This window comes from Sylvia atricapilla, chromosome 1, assembly GCF_009819655.1.
Source record: "Sylvia atricapilla isolate bSylAtr1 chromosome 1, bSylAtr1.pri, whole genome shotgun sequence".
Taxonomy (NCBI): Eukaryota; Metazoa; Chordata; class Aves; order Passeriformes; family Sylviidae; genus Sylvia; species Sylvia atricapilla.
The window spans coordinates 5,559,627-5,582,568 of record NC_089140.1 but is presented as its reverse complement, the minus strand read 5'-3'; the positions used below and the strand labels follow the sequence as shown (position 1 = coordinate 5,582,568).

Below are 22,942 nucleotides of genomic sequence, written 5' to 3'. Positions count from 1 at the left end.
ATTTTCCTGGACTTATTCTATTAAAGAAAGTGAATCCTCTACTAAAGTATTATTATTGAAAAGCTTGCACTGTGTCATGATGCCCACAGAAAATACATCCAAGCAGCTTGGGCTGACACTTCCCTGTGGTCTTTGTTCCCAAAGAAAGAAATAAAGGTGGAGGGATTCTCCTCTGTGCTGCTGCCTTGCCTGGGCCAGGTGTGTTCACCTGCTTGTTGATGTGGAAGCAGATGGTCCTGCGCCCTCCAAAAAGTTATCAAAAGCTTTGTTTGCTCTTCTCAGATGGCTGCAACACCTTACCAAAGTTCAGGGAAATTGGCTGAAGAGCACTGGGATCCATGTGTTCTAACCTAGTGGGGAGATTAGTGGTTGTATTGCTCAACTGGCTGCTGTCACTGTGAAGCTTTTCACGTTGTCTTGGAACTTTTTATTTTCTTTAGTGAAAAATGAATTTACTGGCATCATGTCTTCCACTTCTGTTCCTGCTGATTTAGCAGGAGTGTACAGTAATGTCACATAAAGTCCCTTTTTATTAGAGAAGTGTGAGTAGTTAGTGTGCCTGTGTCCCCAGGTAAGTCTGAGTAAGGGCAGGCAGTGAAAAGACATGTTCAGGTAGTAGTTGGCTCATCTCTCCATAGCTGCCACTCCTCTGTGTGTATGTTCCTGTAGGCACCTCTCCCATGCTTCAGCTCAAGCACGTGGACCAAAACAAGTGATTATTCCATCTCGCTGATGGTGAAAGGAAAGGGTTTGACTGCAGCCTAAAATGATCATGTTACAGGTTATAGATTTGGGTTGGAAGGGACATTTAAAGATTCCCACCATGGGCATTCCATTGATCAGGTTGTTCTGCACCCCATCCCTACTGGCCTGGAATACCTTCAGGGATGGGGCATCCACATTTTCCCTGGGCAGCCTGTTGCAGTGCCTCACCACCCACACAGCAAAGAATTTCTTCCTAACTTATACTTAACATCTTTCATTTTAAAACCATTTCTCCTTGTCGCTACAGATCTCTGTAAGAAGTCTTCTTCCACCTTTCTTGTAAACCTCTTTTGCACATTGAAAGGCTGCAGTCAGATCTTCCTGGAGTCTTCTCTTGTGTTGAGTCCTATTGTATTTCCACAGATAAATCCCTCTAAAGACTCATGGTATCTCTGAAGGTGCCTAGACAAGGGCACCCCCATCTTCTTATTCACATACTTCAGCCTCTAAATATGTGGGCCCAGCATCCAAGATGGTGCTGATGGTGGAGACCCTCACCTATCCCAGGTCAGGAAATTGGGAGTACTCTGCTGAATCCTAGAATATTACTTTATACTCTTGTACATAATATTGGAGCCTGGCCACCATGGGAACTAAATGGCATCCAAATAGAAAGTTGAACTGGAAGGGAATGTACCCAGTTTCTGGGCTGGAGCTGTTGAGCTCAGGTTATCCAGAAAGCTTGGATGTGGATGTAGGGTAAGTTCTTCTTTCCGTGTGAACACTGTGGTCCAAAGTGTTTTAGTCTTCCTATGGTGTGAGAAAACCAGGAAGGAAAAGACCTGTCCCAAAGCATGCAGTTATTTTATTGCTTCCCACCTGTGAAATAGGCAGGATTTCAGCTTCCTGGGACAATCTGCTCAAAACTACTTTTATTTCAAAGTGGGATCTGGATTCTGGTTAATGCATGTCATCAAAATGAAAGCTAATAGGTGACTTTATTTTCCCCCATGCCCCTTTAGAGAAAATCTCTTCAGCATCTCTTTTATAACTTGCCTTTAGAGAATCACCACTGTTATTCAGGCATTTCTTCCGTGCCTTTCATTATTGTGATAGAAACAATCACTGGAAATTGCATGATGGTATTGGGTTGTGCTACATTCCTTCCTCAGGTCGTTTGACAGCAGCTTTTTTCAGTAGACCCAAAGGAGAAAGGTACATTTCTGTAAACATGAGACAAATTCTAGATGTGCTGTAGCCACTTGGGAGAAAATTCCATTGTAAAAGAAGCTCTTAAAATTGCTCATGTGGGATTTGCCATTAAGAGCATAAAGGCTGGAGAAATGGACTTCTGATTTGGCTGGCAACTTGCTTCTCATCCTCGAAGAATTTTAGGAATGTCTTTACTTCCTTTTGGAGGGCTTAAAGCTAGTTTGTGATTGCAAGGGCCAGAGACTTGCTTTTTTTCCTGCCTCCCTTCTCTTTCAGGCTAGGTTCTGCTGGTTTGTTAACTCTTGAAATACCAGTGTATACTGGAGAGAGAGCTTTTTAAAAATCAGTAGTTTCTTCTGCAAACCTTGAATGGACTGAAGGTCTAGAGTGTAATGCAAAAGATGTCCCTTGCACCAAGGAGTTTTCAAGTATTTCCACATGTCCTGCTGTGGGCTGGTTGGAGGAATCTCTGTTTGGGTTGTGGTACTAGATGCTTGTTCTTCATCAGTGTAAGACTGGCTATAAACTGTGCTTGTGCTTTTTTGGGGCACTGCACTTCCATCATGTTCTTACCCTTTGAGCTGAAATGCACCAGGATGTCAGACCATTGGTGATTGTTCTTGTGTTGGGGGGAATGCAGGTCAGCCTGACAGCTAAAACATGCATGTTTTATTCTCTAGAACATGAAGAAATACTGGGATTTTGTCATAGTGTATTTTGTACAGCATATGAATGGTCTTTGCCCAAAAGGGATTCCCCATCAACACAGTGAACCTCGAGCTTTGCTGCAGCTCAGGGCTCTATGCAAAGAGCTGGGCAAACATGCCCTGCATGCTCCTGCTCCATTTCTTGTCACTGAAGCCCTTGGCTCCTCTGAAGGAGAAGTTTGGTTTTCTCAGGCCATAAAGACGAGACCTCAGTTGGCACCTGCCAACAACCCTCGATCATCAAGCTGGACCTGAGGTTTGAACTTAGACATCTATAAGATTTTCTCTCTGTCACTGTCTCCCCTTCAACTGGCTGGCGAGGAGGAGCTGTGACGTAGCAGAAAAGTAATCTTAGAAACCTGATTTCTAGGTAGAGATCATTTTCTTCCACTGAGAACATTTTCAAATTAATTCTTTCCTGAGTTTCCCACTTGCTCATGTAATCTGCTGATTAAGTGACTCATCTCTATGGTGTATTTGAATTCTGGTCAGTGATGGAGTTTAAAACAGTGATTTTTGAACCGGTTCCATGGTTTAGAGTGGTTGTGTTTTTTTATTGCCTTTCTTCCTCCGTCCTGCTGGGAAAACTGCTCAACTCCAAGCTTTGATTATTCAAGTAGAAGAGGGTGACAGGAACACAAACAAGCATCATTTAGTTCTTGGGGAAACGTTTTCCTGATGCTTGACCTTTTGGACTTCCCACATCTTCTTGTCCATTTACATGCATTACAGTTTTTCCAATTACCAGTGAATTAAATTTGGAATTGTGGTATTTGGAAATGTCAAGCAGAATCAATAGAAAAGCACTTGGGGCTAAATCTTAGTAGACTCAGCACATTTTAAAGCATATTTGAAATGTCCCTGCTGATACATCTCAGAGGACCCTGTGTAGATTATGAATTGAGGTGCTGCTGTTCTGGTACCAAAGCTCTCTGTGGCTTGCCAGGTGTGCTGTGCTGTGTCAGACACACATCACTCTCCCCCTGGAGAGGACCTTAAAAACCAGGAGCTCTGAAAAGCATTTCTGCTGGTGGCAGTGTCACAGGATGATGAGGACAGTGGGATGGAGCAGATGCACATGAAAAATCTGGGAAAGGCATTGCCACATGATTATTGCTGTTCCTTAAACCTCTGCACTCCACAAGGAGATGCTCCCTTACCCTCGTTCCTCTGCCTGGAAGGAAATTAATTTTCCAGGCTTGCTTTGAAAGCCTTTCAAAACTTCTCTGTGTGTGGGGAAAATATTTACGAACGTACGTGATTTCACTTCCTCCTCCCATGCTCTTTGGAGACCCCATGCAGGCTCCCGAGGAGAATGGGAGAGAACAAATGATTGTGTTCTAAATGTCACTTCAGAATTCACTGCGTATTTTACTTAGTGATTTGTGAGATCTGGTCCAGACTCGCTCTCTATTTGATTTTTCAGGAGTGCTGTTGGAAATACCTTAATCTTGCAATTAAGCTCTAATATTTTCCGTTGCAGAGGCTCCAAAGTTTGGCTGCTGAGACACCTTCTTGGTCGCTTGTGTGCAGAGAGCTCAGCCCACAAGGGGCCATTTTTCATGCCAAAGAGTAGTCACTGCTGTTACAAGCCAAATAAATGGCCATGCTTAATGCTTTTATAAATGCACACCTCAAATTCAAGGGGAAAAAAAATCCTAATAACTAAATGCCTGCTTGGAAACTTGTGGTCTGGGGGAAAAAAACAACCTCTCCTTTATGGAATTCCTCTGTGGAGCAAGGCATTTTCTTGGTGTGGCAGTGCAAAGGAATCCGGGAGGTGTCCTCTAGTGAACTGGGGGGTTGGAGGGGCATCATTTCAGAGATGCTGCCTGAAGTGGCATCCTCAGAGCTGGTCACACACGGACAGGCAGCAGCTCAGCAGCTCTGGGAGTTTGGATGGGTGATCTGCAATTTCTCATGCTCTCCTCTGCACAGGCAGGCAGGCTGCAGCAGTGCCCTTTTTGGATCTGTGACTTCGTGCTTGTCAGGGCTGGCTTGATTTTGATTTCATTCCCTTGGGTGTAGCTGAGGAGGAGTATGTCTCTGTGAAAAAAAAAAATTAAAAACTTAGGAATTAGGCCTTTTTTGTGTGTTATTTCTAATCTGGTTTGAGCTCTGCTGTCCAAATTGCCTCGTTTGTGACCCAAAGTGCATTTAAACATGAACTGCAGAAGCACCACGGCATTAAATGCTTTTGATTGATCTCCCTGATGGTTTTATTAAAGAACTAAAACCTTTTTGGGGGAGACAGATACAGTTAGTGATGTGAAGGGAGAAATGTAATTACATTTTTGGCTTTGTCCTTAACTGAAATGATACAAAATAGGATTTTTCTAATGGATAACTAAAATGATCTCTTCTTTAAATAAAATATAGAAGTGACCCTCTGAGTTCAAGTCAAAAATGCTCTGCTTCCAAAAATTGATTAACTGCTGGCGATGTTTCTGTCCTGCTGCACAGCAGGCCAGCTGGTGACCTGGCCAAACCTCCTTGGATCACTCTGCCTGGCCAGAGGAATGATTTACTAAACCTTTTCCTGAGAGATCCTCCCCTTTGCGCCAGGAGATCAATCTCATCAGCTCTGTGTGCATGTGTATGTGTGTGGACACTCAGTATTTCACTCAACTGAGCATCGCTGTCATCTCACTGGGTTCAGTCTTCCCTCTGCAGGATCTGCCTGTTTTATGGCTTTGTGAGGAGCTGGGAAGCTTCATGTCCCTCTCCAGATCTTTCTCCTACCCACTCTGTTTGACTTAAAATACCAGGGAAGTCATTCAGAAGAATTAAACCATTAAACCTCCTCCTTTCCCTGGAGCTGGTAGTAAGAACTCCTAAAAACACACTCCTTACATTTTACAAAGCAGGTTTTGCTGTCTGTTTGGGGGGAAATTCTAATAAAGATCTAATTCTTGGGAATAATTTTCTTGTTATCATTTACTGACTTAAACCCAAGTTAAAAAAGAGATATATGGGGGGGTAAGGGGGGGGTAGCTACACAGATGTCCGTGGAAGCTGTGAAGTGTGAGTCATGGTGTGAATATAGAAGCCCTGAGTTGTCATCCCTGGTGAGCAGGGAGGATGTATTTCTTAATATTAAAGTTCCTTTTTTAATTTTAAAAGAAAATGACTTAAAGCCTCCTGTCCTTTTGAGAGTGGTTGTCAATGGCATCATTGCAGGTTACCATGGCAATATATGCTGAGATAATAGATTAACAGCCATTGATTGACTCAAAAACTTGGAGCTCTTTTACTGTGGGATAAGCCAAATCTATTGACAGAAAACAAAATTCCAAGCAATATCTTCCCTTGGCATTACACCTTTGCTTTCTCAATGCTGCCTGTGCCCAGGTTTACCTGATCTCCTTTAAGAACCAAAACATTTTGCAATAACAGATGCTTCTAATTTGCCATCCCTGCATCTAGCTGGTTGGATGGGGCACCTCTGCCTGGACAAACCCTGGCCATTGAGGTCTCCAAAGGTGAAGTGAAGTTTTGGCTTGAGAAAGAGGCTCTGCAGAGTCACTGGGGCTTGTTTCTGCTGTGTTGTTTAAAGACTTTTGTGAAAGAGCAAGGGATAAAAGCAACAAGTCTCCAAATCCTCGTGTGCAGGTACGTGCTTAACCACAGATGTCATCACAAGTTTGATGCTTTGCCTAAAAATGTATTTAGCTCCTATTATTTAAGTACAGCAGGAATGAAATCACCCTGCTTGGGGAATAAGTGCTGGAGCAACACTTAGAAATCTCACATTCGTTTTGTACAGATGCAACTGGGTGGTCTCTGCAGTGCAACATTTTCCAAACATTCCCAGTCGCAAGCCTTCATCTGGCTTGATTTTCAATTTCTAGCAACAACTATTTGAAATGCTTTAATTTGCAGTCCTGCACGTGATTTCTGGGCAGGTGTCTGGGAGAGGGAGAGCTGGGAGGCAGCAGCCCCCTTTCCCTGCCTTTCCCTCCCCACCAGTGCCTCCGAGAGTGCTCCACGAATGCTTGGATTGTGGTCCCCCATTGAGGGGTGTGCCAGAATGCAGCTGGGGGTTTGGAGGCAGCTGGGAAGGGGGTGAAGTGGCTCATCCCAGCAGATGCTGCACTGAAAGGTGAGCACCCAGCAGCCCCTGATTTCCCAGCTCTGCTCTCCCCGTCACGGTTTGAGGGAGAGCTCTTGAAAGCAAACCCAAAGCTCAAACAAAGGGCCCGACTTCCATAATCACACGTGCAAGAATGCATCCACAGTTGCTTAATTGCTGCGTGCAATTACCCTCCAAATTAGAGGGCAATTACCCCAATTCAGTGTACAATCTCCGCCGTTTTATATTATAAAATTACATGTACAAATAGCTATATAGGGACATAACGAAGTGTTTGCAAATAACTTCAGTTGCATACACTGTTTCATATATAAAGCCCGGTGGTTTTGACAGTCAGGCAAACAGACTGTCTGGTAAATCACTCAGTGTTTATGCAGACTATTTTGACACATCCCATCTTTTCGTATATACTTTCATTTTAGGTTTTCAAAAGGGGACAGGCAGAGATAAAGAGCTGGGATTTATAGCAGCCTTCAGCCTTGGGGAAGATATTCCCTATGTATCTAATTATGAGTTCGGAGCCCGGCAACTGCTAACACCTAGACCTGGAGTTGCTACACTGGATCTTGACTATAATTTAGAAGCTGTAGGATAATGATACAGCCTCAGTGATCTGTCAGCGACTCCAAATTAGGAGAGCAGGGTTTAGTCTCAAATCAGCAGCAAGGTCCCATGTCTCAGCAGGCTGAAGTTCTTCAGTTCACGAGGATCTTTTTTTAATGAGCTCCCTCTGTGCCTTGCAACTCCCAAGTAGAGGCGAGAGGTCTTCCCATGTCGCTTGGTGCTTCGACTGCTCTTCCCATCATTATGTGCCTCAGATGGGTGCTGGGGGTCTTGCTTGGCAAGAACCTAGTGACACTTCAGTCATTTGGAACAGCAAATTGACCCAGGGGAATCAGCATAATGACAGCTCCTCAGGACTGAGGGCAAAAAGTTGATTTCCACCCCAAAAATGGGTGATGGTGGGTAGCCTCCCTCCCCCTGAATGATGTATGGGAGTTATTTGGGCTTGGTATTTTGTGTAAAGGTATTTCTGCGTGGCTTTTGTTGGAGGACAAGCCGCGCTGCATCATCCGCAAAGCGCTGGGTGGATGCAGTGGGATGCCAGAAACCCATCTGCTCCTGCAAAGCCTGATTCTTCCTTAGACTTTGATTTCAAACAGGACTTCAGGCTTTATTGCTTAAATGACTATTTGTGGATTGTGGTATTAAAAAGTTGATTGTTTTTGCCTGGCTGCTGACACGAGGCTCTTTTCTGTGGAGAGAGCTGAGGCTGAGAGTAGGATGCAGTGCTGGGGGTGCTGTGCTCCTGCCCCATGTCCATGCACCTGCCCACATCCATGCTCCTGCTTTGCAATGTTTTCCCAAATTTTGCATTGTGGCTGGTGGAATAGGCTTTGGCAGGAGAGAAATGGGGGCCCACTGAATGAGACCAAGTTCCAACAGTGATCTTCAAACACTTGCTTAGCAAAGGTTTTATTTCTCATTGCACCCAAGTCCCATTGATTTTCTGCCAAAAGCTAGGTGGTTTTCTGGGGTGTTTATTTTCCATCCCACATGAGCAGGATGTTACCAGGCAGTGCCACCAAATGAAGGAGCTCAGGAGCTTTCCTATGTGCCCAGGCTGCTATGAGGGAGATGACAACAGTGAGGAGGAGAGAACAGGACTGTGTGGACACAACCACTTTAATGTGTCTCAAACTGAGGTTTGGGACTGCACTGAAAGACTTTTGCTTCAGGAAAGGCTCTTTTGGCCAAAATTAATGTTGTCACCCCTGTCAGATGCTCAAGTTTGGTACAACACTTCTCTTGAGCTGGGCTGTACTGCTGGGGGCACAGGGGGCACAGTCACATCCTTTGCTGTGCTGATGCATCAGCTGTGTCTGGTGGAGGGAGACAAGTGCTTCCTCCACATATCTTGAGGCAACTCCTCTGACTCTTCTTGTAACTTGAAATGAGAAGCAGGACATGGTTATCCATGCCTTTGTCACTTGGCAGAGTCACAGAATAGTTTGGGCTGGCAGGGACTCACTCGGCAGTGAGCAGAGACATCTTTAACTACATCAAGTTCCTCAGAACTCTGTCCAACTTGACCATGAATGTTTCCAGAGATGAGGCATCTACCACCGCCCTGGGCAACCTGTTCCAGTGTTTTATCACCTAATTGAGAAAAATACTTCTTCCTTATATCAAATTTAAATCTTTTTTTTTTAGTTTAAAACCATTACCCAATGTCCGGATCAGTGTTTCTTACAGACCTACAGTGGCCTTGGGGGTATCCATTGTCCAAGGAGGGAAGAGGAGGCAGGAAAACTGCACAGCTCCCTGGGGATGGATGAGCAAAGCTCAGATTTCCTTGTCTTAGTCACCACTTTTCTCCCTCCAAGGGACAAGCCCCTGTTTTGACTCCCCCTCCCTCTGTTCAGTGAGGGTTTTACCGCAGCGAGTGCAGAACAGGCAGTTAGCTGCAAACTTTGGTCTCTGCATGATCCATTACAGAGCAAGGTGTGAGTGTTTCTTGATGAGCTAAAGCAGCAGGTAAATTAATACCCAGACCTGGAGCCGTGCCCCTTCCTGCTGAGACCATCTTGGGTACAAACAGAAGGGTTTCTTGCAGTCGTGAGCACCCAGCGGGGTGAGGATCCTACCAAATGGCTTTTAAAGAGATCTGAAAGCAGGTAACAAACACGCAGGTTTTTAAAGTGTCTTCTTAATGCAAGCATCCTTAGGAGCTGTTATAAAGAAAGCATACATCTATTTAGTCATCTAAATCTTTATGCATGCTTTTATTCAAATCATCTAAACTTTGACAGCGGGGAGGGGGGGGGGGGTGTGGAAAACTGGGAAAGGCCTTTTTCCTGGCGTGGTTGCTGTTTGCAGAGTTGGGTTTGCGTGTTTGCAAGCAGCTCTTAGTGCTCAGCAGAAACTTGTTCCAGAAAAGACAACTGTCTTGGGGGAGGGGAGGCTGGGCTCAACACAGGATTTAGCAGCCTTGGTTTGTTGGTCCCAGAGCTGATACAGCTCCTGCTTCACATCTTTTCAACATTCCCTTTCCAAAGCACAGTGGAAATACCAAATCTCACCTCAGCCCTGTGCATTGCATTGGCTGTCACTTATGGTGGAGGAAACAGAGGCTACACAACATTGCCTGAGGTTGCAAATGATGGTGGCTGAGCCAGGATTAGATTTTGGGGCTGCTTTCCAGTGAAATGGTTCATTAAACCTTCCAGCTTTCTGGGAGATGGAGTTGGAGAGGGAGAGGAAATTTCTGTCTTGATCAAAAGTGATATTCAGTTTGGGATGATAAAAATGATATTACAAAGTGTATTTCCAGGAGTGAAACAGAAGATAATGAGTGAGGGTTAGGTGTCAGGTGCCAGCTGGAAGCCATGTGACTTATTGCAATGATGGTGGTGAAACTGTAGCCCAGGTTGTCCACAGAGGTGGTGGCTCTAGAAGTATCCAAGGTCAGGTTGGATGGGGCTTTGAGCAACCTGGTCTAGTTGAGGATATCCCTGCTCATTGCAGGGATATTGGACTAGATGACCTTTAAAAATCCTTTCCAACCCAAACCATTCTATGATTCTATGCAGATAGGATATTTATTCTTTAAAAAAGTAAAAAAAAAATATCACCCTCCACCCCCCCACACAAGAGAAAGCTCTTTTGCTTTCCTGCTGATTTAACCAGTACTTAGCAAAAATGCTTAATCTGCCCTAAAAAAGCACGGTGTAAGTATCAAGAGAACAAATATCAAGGCTTTAACAAGAAGTGTCAATATTGACATTGTTCTGTGTTGAGGGATATTGGTAGGTTGTTTTCATTATTGTAAGCAACTTGTCACAGGAAAACTCTGATGGAGCTTTGCAAGCGCTGATAAAACCTGCAGGTGCTATTGAAATTGAGCTCTTGTTCGTGTGTGCTTTGAATATAATTTCCAGTTTCAGAAGTCAGCTTTATGACATTCTCATACCCCTACTCCCTTGCAGTCTCTCCCACGATGCAGATCAAGCAATCTTCCTAAAAAGTGTTATTGGAGGATTGAACACCTCAGCAGCTTGCAAAGAAGTCTTCCTAGTGTGATGAGTTTGCTCTGTGCAATGCAAATTGCCCATCGCTGAGTCCAGATGTTGGGATTGAGAGCAGGTTGGACCCATCACCCCAGTCTTATTCAGAACTGTGGTTTACTATCTAGAAAATTAGTTCTAGCCTTCACAGAGGTCTGGCTATTCTGGGAGCACAGCACTTTCGTTTCACCATCCTGTGGGACCTATTTGTGTTTTCTACCCAGTTGTCAACACATTTTATTGAGATACCTACATTTTCCATGATTGCAATCCATCAAAATAATGGCCAGGCTTGACCTTACCTTAGCTTGGGTAATCCCAAAGAGAGATGGCTGCAGGGCATTTCAGGATTTACAGAATCATCATGGTAGAGAGCTCACAGTACCTTTTGTGTTTGTCTGCTTGCAAGACGTGTGTTTGTTTCATTCTTCGTTTTGTTTCAAACTAATCCTCAAAATGCCACAAAGCAGAATATTTCCAGATGAAGAGAGGATTTCTCAGGTTTAGGACAGAACAGGTCAACCTGCAAATATCAGTGTTCCCTTATTTGACTCTGCTTTTAATAGATGTGTCTGCAATTGTATTTCAGTTCTTCCACATGGTGGTTATGAGGGAATTGTTTCCCTGGGGACAGTAGGAGCTCCACAGTCCTTTGGTACAAGGCTCTGTAGGAGGGACCTCCCACAGGCTATGAAGACTCCTTTGTTTGTGGTGGCCAAGCATCCATTTGGGGTGGCCAGCTTTGTTTGGGGAACAGAATTTTCTGTTGCTGAAGGTCTTGCTTGGGTGGAGAGGCACTGTGAGCCATGACAAATGCAGCTAAAAACATGGAATTTATCATATGGAGTCTTACCCAAATAAGCCTGAACCTGGATCTGAGTGAGGTGTGGCCACTGCTCTGACCCTCCTCTGCAGGATGAATATTATCTGTTCTCATTTACAACCATGAAGAAACTGTGTATTTTTAGGTGGTGTTTCCAAAGTAGTGATGGAGAGGGAGATTAAATCCACTGCATGACATCCCAGCAAGCAGCAAGTAGCACCCTGGAGGTTCCTTTGCTAAACAGGGTTCCTGTGGTTAGACATTACTGGCTATGCGTTGCCTTGTGCACCCCCTTTTTATGTTCCTAAGGTTGAAGCATTGTCCAGAGGAGATCTGGGAGGGTCTCAGCTGGGCCCTTGACTTCACCATGAGCTCCTATGTGAGCTTAAACAAACCTTACTTCTCTATCCCCCACCTCACCCCAAAGGAGAAGAATAATCTCCACACTGAGCTGAAGCTCACACTGCTGCGCTGCTCAGCTCCCAGGGAATCAAATATATACATCACCTAAACCGGAGCCATACCATCCCCACGATCTGATTTTTACCTGAATGTTCTTGGGGCTTGATTTTTGTTTCCAGGACCAGGCCATGGGGAGGCTGAGACAAGGGAGTGCATCTACTACAATGCCAACTGGGAGCTGGAGAAGACCAACCAGAGCGGCGTGGAGCGCTGCGAGGGCGAGAAGGACAAGCGGCTCCACTGCTACGCCTCCTGGAGAAACAACTCCGGCTCCATCGAGCTGGTGAAGAAAGGCTGCTGGTTAGATGACTTCAACTGCTATGACAGGTAATAGCCCAACTGGTTTACCTAAATACGGGTTTGATCAATCCTCTCAGTGTAAAAGTTCGGGGGTTTTTTGCATAGAGGAAAAGAAGGCGAGTCCGGTTTAATTGGCAAAAGCATCCCCTGTAATTATTTCTGTTGCTAATGTAGCTCTCACAATTGTCACTTACCTGCTTTGACTTTCTAAGTAGAAGCTGCAAAAATCGCTTTTAGGCGTTTTGGGTTGTGTTGTGTTTTGTTTTGTTTGTTTTTTCCCTAGCAAAGCTTTGATAATTCTGGCATTCATTGAAAAACCTGTCCTGTACCATCAAATGAAGAACAATATGTTCTTCCAGGAGCATTTGGCGATAGAAGTGAAAACTTGGAATCATTTGGTGCTGTCTAGAAGAGCACAGATATCTGGGGGTGGTTAGGGGTTGAGATATTCTGGCGTTTATGATGTTGTAAAAAAGTTCCACTGTTCTTTGGCTGAGTGAAGAGAAGGGCCAGGAGAAAGAGTGGGGCAGCAAAAGCAATGTGAGTTTGTGTGTCACTGCCTGTAGCGAGCTGAAAAGGAGTAAGGTTTTGTAGTGCAAAGGCTCCAGCCTCATTAAATAGCTGGGAAAATTAACTAGTCTTTTCTCACTTCCCTTGATGCAGTTTGACAAAGGAGGAAAGAATTACAGCTAAAGAAAACAGCCCTATGAAGTTTCGCAGTTGAAAAGGACAATATTCAGTAGCTCTAAGCTCAGGGGTTTTGTCAAAAAAAACTCCAAACCAATGACCGACCAACCAAGCCAAGCCCAGCCCTTTCAATAAGGATTAGCAACATAAAATTCAAGGATTTCCCTTGATATAACACCAATGTAGGTCGATCTCACCTTTGTGCAATTCTCAGCTGTACATCTTTGTAGCTTCTTGTTCTGAAAGTTTTAGGAAGATCAGGTGCTAAGCTGTGGGGTTAAGCTGGAACTAGATTTGCCCCATGGCTCCAGTGTCTTCTCCCTTTGGTGGCTGTACACTTCCCTTGCTTTTGTGCCTGTTCTCTTGGCTTATCTCCACTGTAAGTTGTTCCTCATCTTTGTTCTATTATTAGCTCCAGAGTTACTTTCCTACCACACCTATTCCCTTGCCAATTGAGTAGCCAGGCTCTATATATAGTTAAATTTTTATTCTTTCCCAATAAATCAATCCTCCTTGGCCCATTAGTCATCTTAATGCTGATTCTTCTGAGAACAGAAGGTCACTGTAGTTTCCTACTTCCAAGCAGAAGTGTTTACTGTAAACAGATTTCTCCTTTCAGTGCCTGCTCTCATATCCAGTGACACTTGTATTGTCACTGAGTGTCTCTGCAGGGATGTAGTGGTTCTTAAACTTTGTCATAATGTGTTGCTCTGTTACAATGGTAAAAAGTTTCCAGGGCTCCTCACCAGCCTTTTTCAGCCCTAGAAATCCCATTGCCTGACTTCTCAAAGCCACAAGTTCCAGGGCAAAGCTAAAAGAGCTTCTGAGGATTAAAAAACAGTACAAGTATCAAAAGCAGCATTTAAAATAAAGGTTAGCTTTAATTAAATAAAGGAATAAAGCCTCTTTAAATGCAGTCCTTTTCATTTTTTCTCTTCCCTTGAGTGCTCTTGGCAGACTTCCATGCAGGCAGTGTTGCATCTCAAGGTGGCAAAAATGACTAAGAAGATGATTTTTCCATCAGCGGTGCTGTGCTGATGCCCTTTGTGCCTCTGGCACCTTCGGATGCCGAGTTTCTGGGAGCAGCCTTGGCAGATGCACCTGTGTTCTGTCTCCCTGGATGCAGAGCATGGTCCTGTTCTGGCTGCTGCAGCTGCTTTTGTAGCACAGGCAGTGAGTGCCAGGATGTGCTGAGCGCTGCCTCCTTTGTCACTAGAATGTGGAAAAAATTTTGGAGTTGGGATGTTCAACGTGATGGCTCCTTACTCTGGTCTTTATCTTGAGGAAACAAGAATGATGCACATGTACATTTAAGGCTATAGGAAAAAGGTAGTGTTTAAAAATCGACTTGTGTGCTCTCATTTATTTACACAGCCCTGCTGGAGAGGTCATGTTCACATTCCCCTGCAGAGCACGTGAACCGCTCCGAAATGTGCCCTCACTGCAACAGAAAAATGTGTCATTCTCTACCACTGCCTCAGTTGTAATGTTTGCTAAGAGTAACATGTCATACATACCTGGATGGCTTCACTCTGAGACAGGGATAATGAATTGCAGATGTGGAGCAGGCTGTTTTCACTCATTAGCTTGATTTTTTCAACCAACAGATTTAGCAAAGGGTGTGTTTTCTATTGAAGGCTCCAACACTGATGCTGTTAAATCCAAAGGGCTTGTTATCTGATTTCAGGAAAAAGCATCTGGAAACGTTGTTTAACTTGTTGAAACATCTTTGTTCATTTGAATAAGTCAAATGGCTGGTTTTTTGCTTTGAAGTTGAAAAAAATGTGAGCCTGAAAAACAAACCAAGTGCTTCCCAGCTGAGACCTTGCAGGAGACAGTTTGGCTATAGCCAGTTTTTTTCCTCCAAAGGGAGAAAAGCGCTGAAAACTAACCAGTGCTAGGATTGAAGAGAGCCCTTTCCATTCTTCTCGTGGCAGTATGTCAGTGATAACACAGAAAGGGAGGCTTGGCATGGGTTCAGAAATGTGTAATAATGTCAAACGCATATGATTGTTTTGCTACTTCCTCCAAGTGGTCAAGGGAAGGAAGTTATGCATATAATTTAACTGGGCTTCAGGAAATAGTTTGATACAGTTCTTTGTGGAGAGCAGCTCTGCAAGCCTAATAACTAAAAGCAGAGCATAGCACAGCAAAAGGTGGCAGGGAAGGGAAGCAGCATTTAAGAAACAGAAAGAAATGACAGCTAGAGTACTGCAAAAATCACTGCACATCTCTTTTGGCATTGATCTGTGGGGAGAAGGAGGATGTGTGGAAGTGGAGTTGGTTTGATCCATGGAAGTCCCCTAAGGCCTTGCACAATGTGGAAGGAAATCTCAGTGCTGGGAAGGCTCTAGCAGTACCTGGATAAGAGGCAAAGGCAGAAAATGAGAGCTGCAACCTGATTTTCTTAAAGGTTTTTGTGCAGAAATAAGCTTTTCATGGAGGAGAAGGCACTTGAAAATTAAACTTAAAAACCCCAGAAACAAAATGAGAATCATAGGACCCTCAAATGGTTAGGACTGGAAGGGACTTTTAAATATCATCTAGTTCCAACCCCCTGCCATGGGAAGGGATACATTCCACAGCACCAAGGAGGATCCAAGTCCCATCCAACCTAACCTTGTAATACTTCCATGGATGAGGCATCCACAGCTTCTCTGGACAACCTGTTCCAGTGCCTCACCACCCTCACAGTAAAGAATTTGTACCTAATATCCAACCTAAATCTGTTCTCTTTCAGTTGAAAGCCATTACCTTGAGCTATCACTGCATGTCCTCAGACCTGCAGCAGGGCTGTTGTTGCTGCTGCTGTCTGGTGCCCTTTGAGTGTGCAGAGCTGGTGATGCTCAAGGCTGTGGGAGCAGCCTTAGCTCAGCCCTCGTCATGTGTGCTTTATGGCACAATCTTTAATTGCATGATCAAATACTTCTCTGCCCTGGCAGTGTTCATATGGGCTGTGGGAAAGTCACTATTCAGGGACTGAGGCGTCTCTCCGTCCTTTTTCTCCTTCTCATTCTGTGAGCAGCAGCGGCTGTTATTTATTACTCACCATCTAATGCCCTCAGTACATGTGGAAGCATTTGTTTCCTTTGCAGTCCTTTCAAGGGTCTTTGCTATCCACTGGGGTATTTGAGTGCCAAGTTGTTTTGTGTAAGTGGAGACTGCTGATCTGTGCAGGAAAAGGTGTGTGGAGAAGACAATTTGGGGCAGGTTGGCTTCCAAAGACGAGGCAGGAGCTGGCTGACAATGTTTTTCTCTCCCCTTCATTCCGTGTCTGGCACAGGCAGGAGTGTGTAGCCACAGAAGAAAACCCTCAGGTGTTTTTCTGCTGCTGCGAGGGCAACTATTGCAATGAGAAATTTACCCATTTGCCTGAAGTCACCGGCCCAGAAGGTGAGTGACTGGGAGGACAGGGAGTTGGGGTCTCTTCTAGACCCAGTTTCGAAGGACTGCAGTAGGAATATAGAATGTCCTGAGTTGGGAGGGTCTCACAAGGATCATCAAGTCCAACTCCTGGCCCTGCACAGGAAACCCCCAAGATTCACACCATGTGCCTGGGAGTGTTGTCCAAATGCTCCTTGAGCTCTGAGCTTGGTGCTGTCATCACTTCCGTGGGGAGCCTGTTCCACTGCCCAGCCACCCTCTGGGTGAAGAACTTTTTCCTAATATTTCTCCTAAACCTCCTCCTAAAATTCAGCTTCATGTCAGCATTGAGTTGTTGGATGTTTTGGTTATGAAGTCAGAAATACTTTTGCTACAGTTCTTTAAGAATAGTTTTAAAAGGTGGTTTCACTCTATGGCTAAAGCTGTACCAACACTTTGGATACCATCAGTAAAGGGTTTGGTTTTCTTTATGGTGGACACTTCACTGTCAGAGTTACAAAACAAAATACCACACAAGGGCAAGAGGGGAGAGTGATTTATATAGCATGGTTTGAGCCTCAAACTCTTAAAAGGTGTTTGACGCCTTCCTCATTAAATTCATGGGTCATGAGTCTCCAGATACCTTGAGCGTGTGGGATTTTTGCATTTGATTCTGTTTTGTTGGTCTGGGGATTGAAAGGGAAAGGGTGTGTGCCAGCTTTCAGAGTCTGTGGATAAAAGTAATAGCAGGACCTTCTTCAGAGGGTAATAGAAAAACAATGATTCTTCTAGGTGTATACTTTTTAAAGTATCATTCAAGAAAAACTATTAAAACAGGTGAATCTTTCCCTTAGGTTGGTTTGAACTACCTGCATTTACTGAGATGTCCCAATAGACTTTTATCAGATTTTCCTGGGCTGTCCTGATAGGTTTTTAATTGTTTACATGGGTTATATTATCTCCTGTTATTAACGTACCCGTAGCAACCTAGTAGCAAATATTCTTTCTCTCACAGTTTTTTGTTTAATTTGGCAAGTCTTGCTATTTTTTCCTTCCCTGTCTCCAACATAGCAACATGGCTCCATTTAGTATTCCCATTGTTTGTGTCTCAACTGCACTGATGTAATTTGGAACAAGAACTACTGTGGGAATAGTGCATTTGATTGTGGCTCCGGCAGCATTTTACTAAAAACTGACAACTTGTCAATCACTGTGAAAGGTAAAGCAACGCTGCAAGGGATTTCGTGCTCTCTTAATGCATTTGGAAGGGTTAAGAGGAGGAAATGTTCTGCTTTTATGTATCCCAACAAGAAACACCCATCTTAAATAAAGGTCAGATGGAGGCTCAGCTTGCAAAGTGTGGTTTGGGCCATTGTAACTCCATTACTTCTACAGAGAAGAGAAAACCATGGAGCCTTACGAATACTGTTGGGTGTGATGGGATGTGCCAACCAACACTGTCAGCTTTGGAGTGGAGGGACAGCCAGAGATTTGGTCACCCCTGGATGCGCAGCTGAGAGTGCTGCTGCATTCCTGAAGGTCCTTTCCCCTCACTTCCCCTGCTCTTTTCTCACAGTCATCTACGAGCCGCCGCCGCCAACGCCCTCCCTGCTCAACATCCTGGTGTACTCCTTGCTGCCCATCGCCGTGCTGTCCATGGCCATCCTGCTGGCCTTCTGGATGTACCGCCACAGGAAGCCTCCCTACGGCCACGTGGACATCATTGAGGTGAGGGAGCTGCTCCCCTTGGTTTGGGCCTTGCCAAAGGCACAGGGGCTGCTCAGGGTTTGTTCACATCCAGAATCAGAATTGTTAGGTGGGAAGAGACCTCCAGGATCATCAAGTTCAACCCAAGCCTAACTTCAACTAAACCACAGCACATCTAGTCTTTTCTTAAATACATCCAGAGATGTATTTAAGATGGTGAATCCACCACCTCCCCAGGTACACCATTCCACTTTTGCTGTACTCTTTTCAGGTGGCCTAACTCTTCTTCTCTGCTTTTTGAAGTTGGTGGCACAGTTGGCCTCCGTGGAAGTGTCAGACTGATGGGGTTTAGGTGGGGTTACCACCATGTCTGAGATACCTGAGGGAGGGAATTAGACAGCCCTGCTTGGTGGCTGTCCTTTCTCCCAAACTCTCAAAGCCATTGCCTGATTTTAGCCAACTTTGTAGAACATCAGAGATCTGAGAGATGATAAAGTTCCTGGTGGCTTTGTGGGAGGAGGGAAGATGCTTTCCCTGATGAAGCCCAGGTTTTATGAGCCCTTAGAGAATGGATGCATGAGGGTTTGGGGTGTTCTACTTGCAGCCTTCCAGTACCTGAAGGGAGCCCACAAGAAAGATGGAGAGGGACTTCTTACAATGTATGTGGTGACAGGACAAATGGGAATGGACTAAATGTGAAAGAGAACAGGTTTAGATTAGATAGTAGGAAAAAAGTCTTCCCTGTCAGGATGGTGAGGCCTTGGCACAGGCTGCTCAGGGAAGTGGTGACTGCCCCATCCCTGGAGGTGCTCAAGTCCAGGCTGGATGGGGCTCTGAGCAACCTGTTCTAGTGGAAGGTACCCCTGTCCATGGTAGGGGGGTTGGAAGTGGATGGTCTTTAAGGTTCCCTTCCAACCCAAAGCATTCTATCATACTGTGAAACTTGCCCATCTGAAAGCAGGTAGGACAGAGCTCCAACCCCACACATCCTACAGGGTCTCATTGTTCTCCTGGACAAATGCAGAATTTAAACAGATGTGATCTGTATGATGCTGACAAACCTGTTCACTGCCCATGGCTGGGGCGACATGGAACATGGTAATGTAGTGAAGATGAGTGGGAGGTTTTAGATGTAGTAGGCTGTCTGGTCACAAAGATCAAAAGATTCCCACTTCTGGCAGGATGTAGCCTTGAGGACATGGATGCTTTACAGCCCAAAATAACTTTACCTTTGAAAACACAGGAGAATTCAGGTTTTGCCCAGAGCATGGCAGGCAGTAATGTCACAAAGTGACACTTGGAGGTGTCAATTTTTATATGTGTTCTATACCAATACCCTACAGAGGAAGCAAGTCAGGACATTTCAGGCTGTTCTTGCTGCAAACAGTGCACCTAAATAATTTGTGTTAAATAAATGTCACTTCTTCATGCCTCTTTTCCCACATGAAGTCTCTCGACTCCTCCCCTCCCTTTATTTTACAGTCCAGCTTCAGCTGGTGACAGTGTTTTTTTCTCTTGTGCAGGATCCTGGCCCACCACCCCCTTCTCCCCTGGTTGGCCTAAAGCCCCTGCAGCTCTTGGAGATCAAGGCCAGGGGACGCTTTGGCTGCGTGTGGAAGGCTCAGCTGATGAACGACTATGTAGCAGTGAAAATCTTCCCTATTCAGGTGAGAGGGACACTGCATTAGGTTCTTACTTGCCAGGGACTTCCTTACCAGCATTGAGATGCTATGGAGATTGTGGTTTTTGAGACCATTACAAAGATGCATTTGGGCAGGGGGAAAAAGTTCAAGGACCCTTCCTTCCTACACTTCTCCCTGCATTATCTCATTACTAAATGCTTCCTGTAGTAGTACTTGTTGCAAGAAGGGCAAAAACAAGCACATTCTGAAATCTACAGGGTATGTTAACTTCCCTCAAATGCCTGTGTTGTTTAAATCCAGCAAGGCAGGGTGCAGCTGTGGTGCCCAGAGTGCACACAAAGGGCCAGAGCCCTGGCTTTGTGTGCCCTGCCTGGGTGGGTTGTAAATCTGGATCCAAACCTTGTGAGCAGTTTACAGCCTCCAAAGGCAGAGCCCTGGTGCTGTGAAAGCAAATTGCACTGCAGCGTTTCTGTCAGCTCCTGTCTTCTGCTCTAGGAAACCTTTGAACACTCCTGACTTGATTCTCTAGGAATTGCAGATGAAAAGAGTAAAGCAATCAAAAGTCAAGTGAAAGAAAAATGACTAAAACATCCTTGTGCTCCACTGCTTCTCCTTCATTACTTTTTCACCTCGTATTTGTTGTCATAGCGTTGCTAAAGGAGATCTGCACATCTTCTGTCCAAGCCAGCTGTGACCTATGAGTAAATATTCAATAAAGCCTAGATTAGATTTTGCAATTGCAACAATTACACTACAAGGCTGATCCTGGGTGCTGTATGCACAGGCTTTCTTCTTCCAAGTATCCTTAGGAAATCTTGAAAAATCTGATTTCTCAGTAGGGTTAAGTTTGGCTTCCTTTCCGCTCCCCACACATGTCCTTTAGGAACAGCTGAGGATAATTTTGGAGAGGGGAGACTGAGGACAGCAACTTGTCTTTCTTCTTTAGGGAAAACAGCCTCATTTTGAAGGGCTACATCACATCCTAACACTGGAGCATGATTTTTAGAATAGTGTGAGCAGTTCTGACTGAACTGAAGGAGCTGTTTGCTTTAAAGGGAAGCGTGATCTTTGATGGTGCATTTCTCCCTGCTTCAGGATAAGCAATCTTGGCAGAGTGAGAGGGAGATTTTCAACACTCCTGGCATGAAGCATGAAAACCTTTTGCAATTTATCGCAGCAGAGAAAAGGGGGACAAACCTGGAGACAGAGCTCTGGCTGATCACAGCTTTCCATGACAAGGTAATGTATCATTGCACAAACATTTGGGAAGGCAAAGAGGGAGCTGGTTGTGATACAGCAGGATTATAATCCCTGTCATCTATCCAGTCTGCACCTGATGGGCCATGACTCTGTGGTAGCAAAATGCTCCAGCTCCCCGGCTTCAAAGGCCCTTCCTTTAGTTTTCAAGGCTTTCCTATACTAACAAAGCAGTTATAAAAATGAGATTTTAGGAAGTGAGAGAGGGACAAAAGGCCACAGCTCACATCTGTGGTGGTCACCATCTCTTGATGTACATTAATGAGCTTCACAGGAGGCAGATTTTGCAGACCCAACTTGCCTCTTTGCAGATATGCTCCATGTTTGTTTTTGAGGCTTGGGGCACTTCATGAAATGCTTTAGTTATAAAGAATGACTAACACTTAAAATAAATGTGCAAATCTGAGGCTGAGCCTGTAGTTGTAATCTCCTGTTACACCCAAGGTCTACTTGAGTCAATCATTGCCACAACCAGCTGATACAATACTTCATCTTGCATGGAAGGCTTTCCTCTTGCTGAGGTTAGGTGAATTGCTCTGGTTTTAAAGATGATTTTTTCCTTTCATTACCACCCTCCCCCTCCCTGGCAGATAAGTAGCCATCAGGAGGTCTGTACTGTTAAGGGTTGAAAACTCATGGACACTTCTGATTTTTATTTCTTTTTTACTTTCATTTGTGATTTCCCCTCTCCCCCATTAAATCAAGGCTCAGATTTTTCAAGCACTCTCTAAACCATTCCCAGCCCAACAGTCGGCACATCTGTCACGTAGAGAAGTCTACAATTAACAAATTACCATGTCCTGTTCTGCAGGGTTCTCTAACAGATTACCTGAAAGGCAACATTATCAGCTGGAATGAGCTCTGCCACGTTGCAGAAACAATGGCCCGTGGTTTGTCCTATCTTCATGAAGATGTCCCCTGGTGCAAAGGTGAAGGACACAAACCTGCCATAGCACACAGGTAAAGCCTCTTTTGTTGACACTGTCATTGAGATGATGCTGTTGAATGGAGGAAGAAGTTGTGCTTTTAGGAAGTAAAAGCCTTTTAACCCAGTAAATCCTGTGCTGTGACAAGAATTTTTTTCGACGACATATAAAATGGTGAGGAGCAAGTAAGTGTCTTGCCTGTGGAATAGCACAGTTGGTAGTGGCTGATGGTGAATGAAGAGTAAGGGCTTCCCCAGTCCATCAACTCTTCTCTTGTGCTGGGAAGGGAATTCTTGTTGCTGCAGAACCAGTCTTTGACAGGGCCTGGCTTGATAATATCATCACATTATGATCCCTGTATTTCTATGGCTGTACCAGGAGCTGGACCCTATTTTTCCCTGATTTAGACTGATGACTCCACTGCATGTCTTCCCACAGACCCTTTGATTGTTAGGTAAAAATAGAGAAACAGTGGAAATGCAGAAAATGGCTGATAGTTCCTTTCCCCTGTAGTTTTATAAGGCCCAAATCATGCCAGGGTGAGAGAGTGTTATGAGAGACACCACAGCAGGTGCCACCCTGCCCCTGGGACCTCCTGGCACATGCTTCAACCCACCTGGTTGGCAGTGCAGAGGGGACAACAAGAAAGCAGTTGGTTTAAACCATCCTCATGCTTTAGCCCTTCTCCAAAGTCCCACACTGCTTGCCCTAGACTAAAGCATCTCTTCTGAGTGGTTTGCTCGTGGCAGGGCAGGGTGGGGGAGATTTCCAGAAGGGATTTACAGGCTGTAATCCATGGCCATACTCCCCCGCCACCCACTGCATTTCATCTAGGAGGGACTTAAACCCCACGTCCAGCTGCAGCAATTTGTACCAGATCTAGCAGGCCTGGCTTCATGTATGGCAAGATAATCCCTGTTTTTGCACTGATATCCCTGCCCCCAAAACATCCCACCTCCCCAAACCTGAAAGTTTAGAAGAGCTGGGGGT

General features: G+C 44.8%; 1 protein-coding gene across 1 annotated transcript in view; it reads left to right on the top strand.

The window, feature by feature from the left end:
• ACVR2B (activin A receptor type 2B) overlaps window positions 1-22,942 on the top strand; it is a 96,401-nt gene that overhangs the window by 64,090 nt on the left and 9,369 nt on the right. Inside the window, exons 3-8 of the mRNA XM_066319644.1 lie at window positions 12,189-12,396; window positions 16,340-16,449; window positions 17,996-18,147; window positions 19,650-19,793; window positions 20,865-21,008; window positions 21,838-21,986. Coding sequence (XP_066175741.1) covers window positions 12,189-12,396; window positions 16,340-16,449; window positions 17,996-18,147; window positions 19,650-19,793; window positions 20,865-21,008; window positions 21,838-21,986 — 907 coding nt within the window. The remainder of the gene's footprint in view (window positions 1-12,188; window positions 12,397-16,339; window positions 16,450-17,995; window positions 18,148-19,649; window positions 19,794-20,864; window positions 21,009-21,837; window positions 21,987-22,942) is intronic.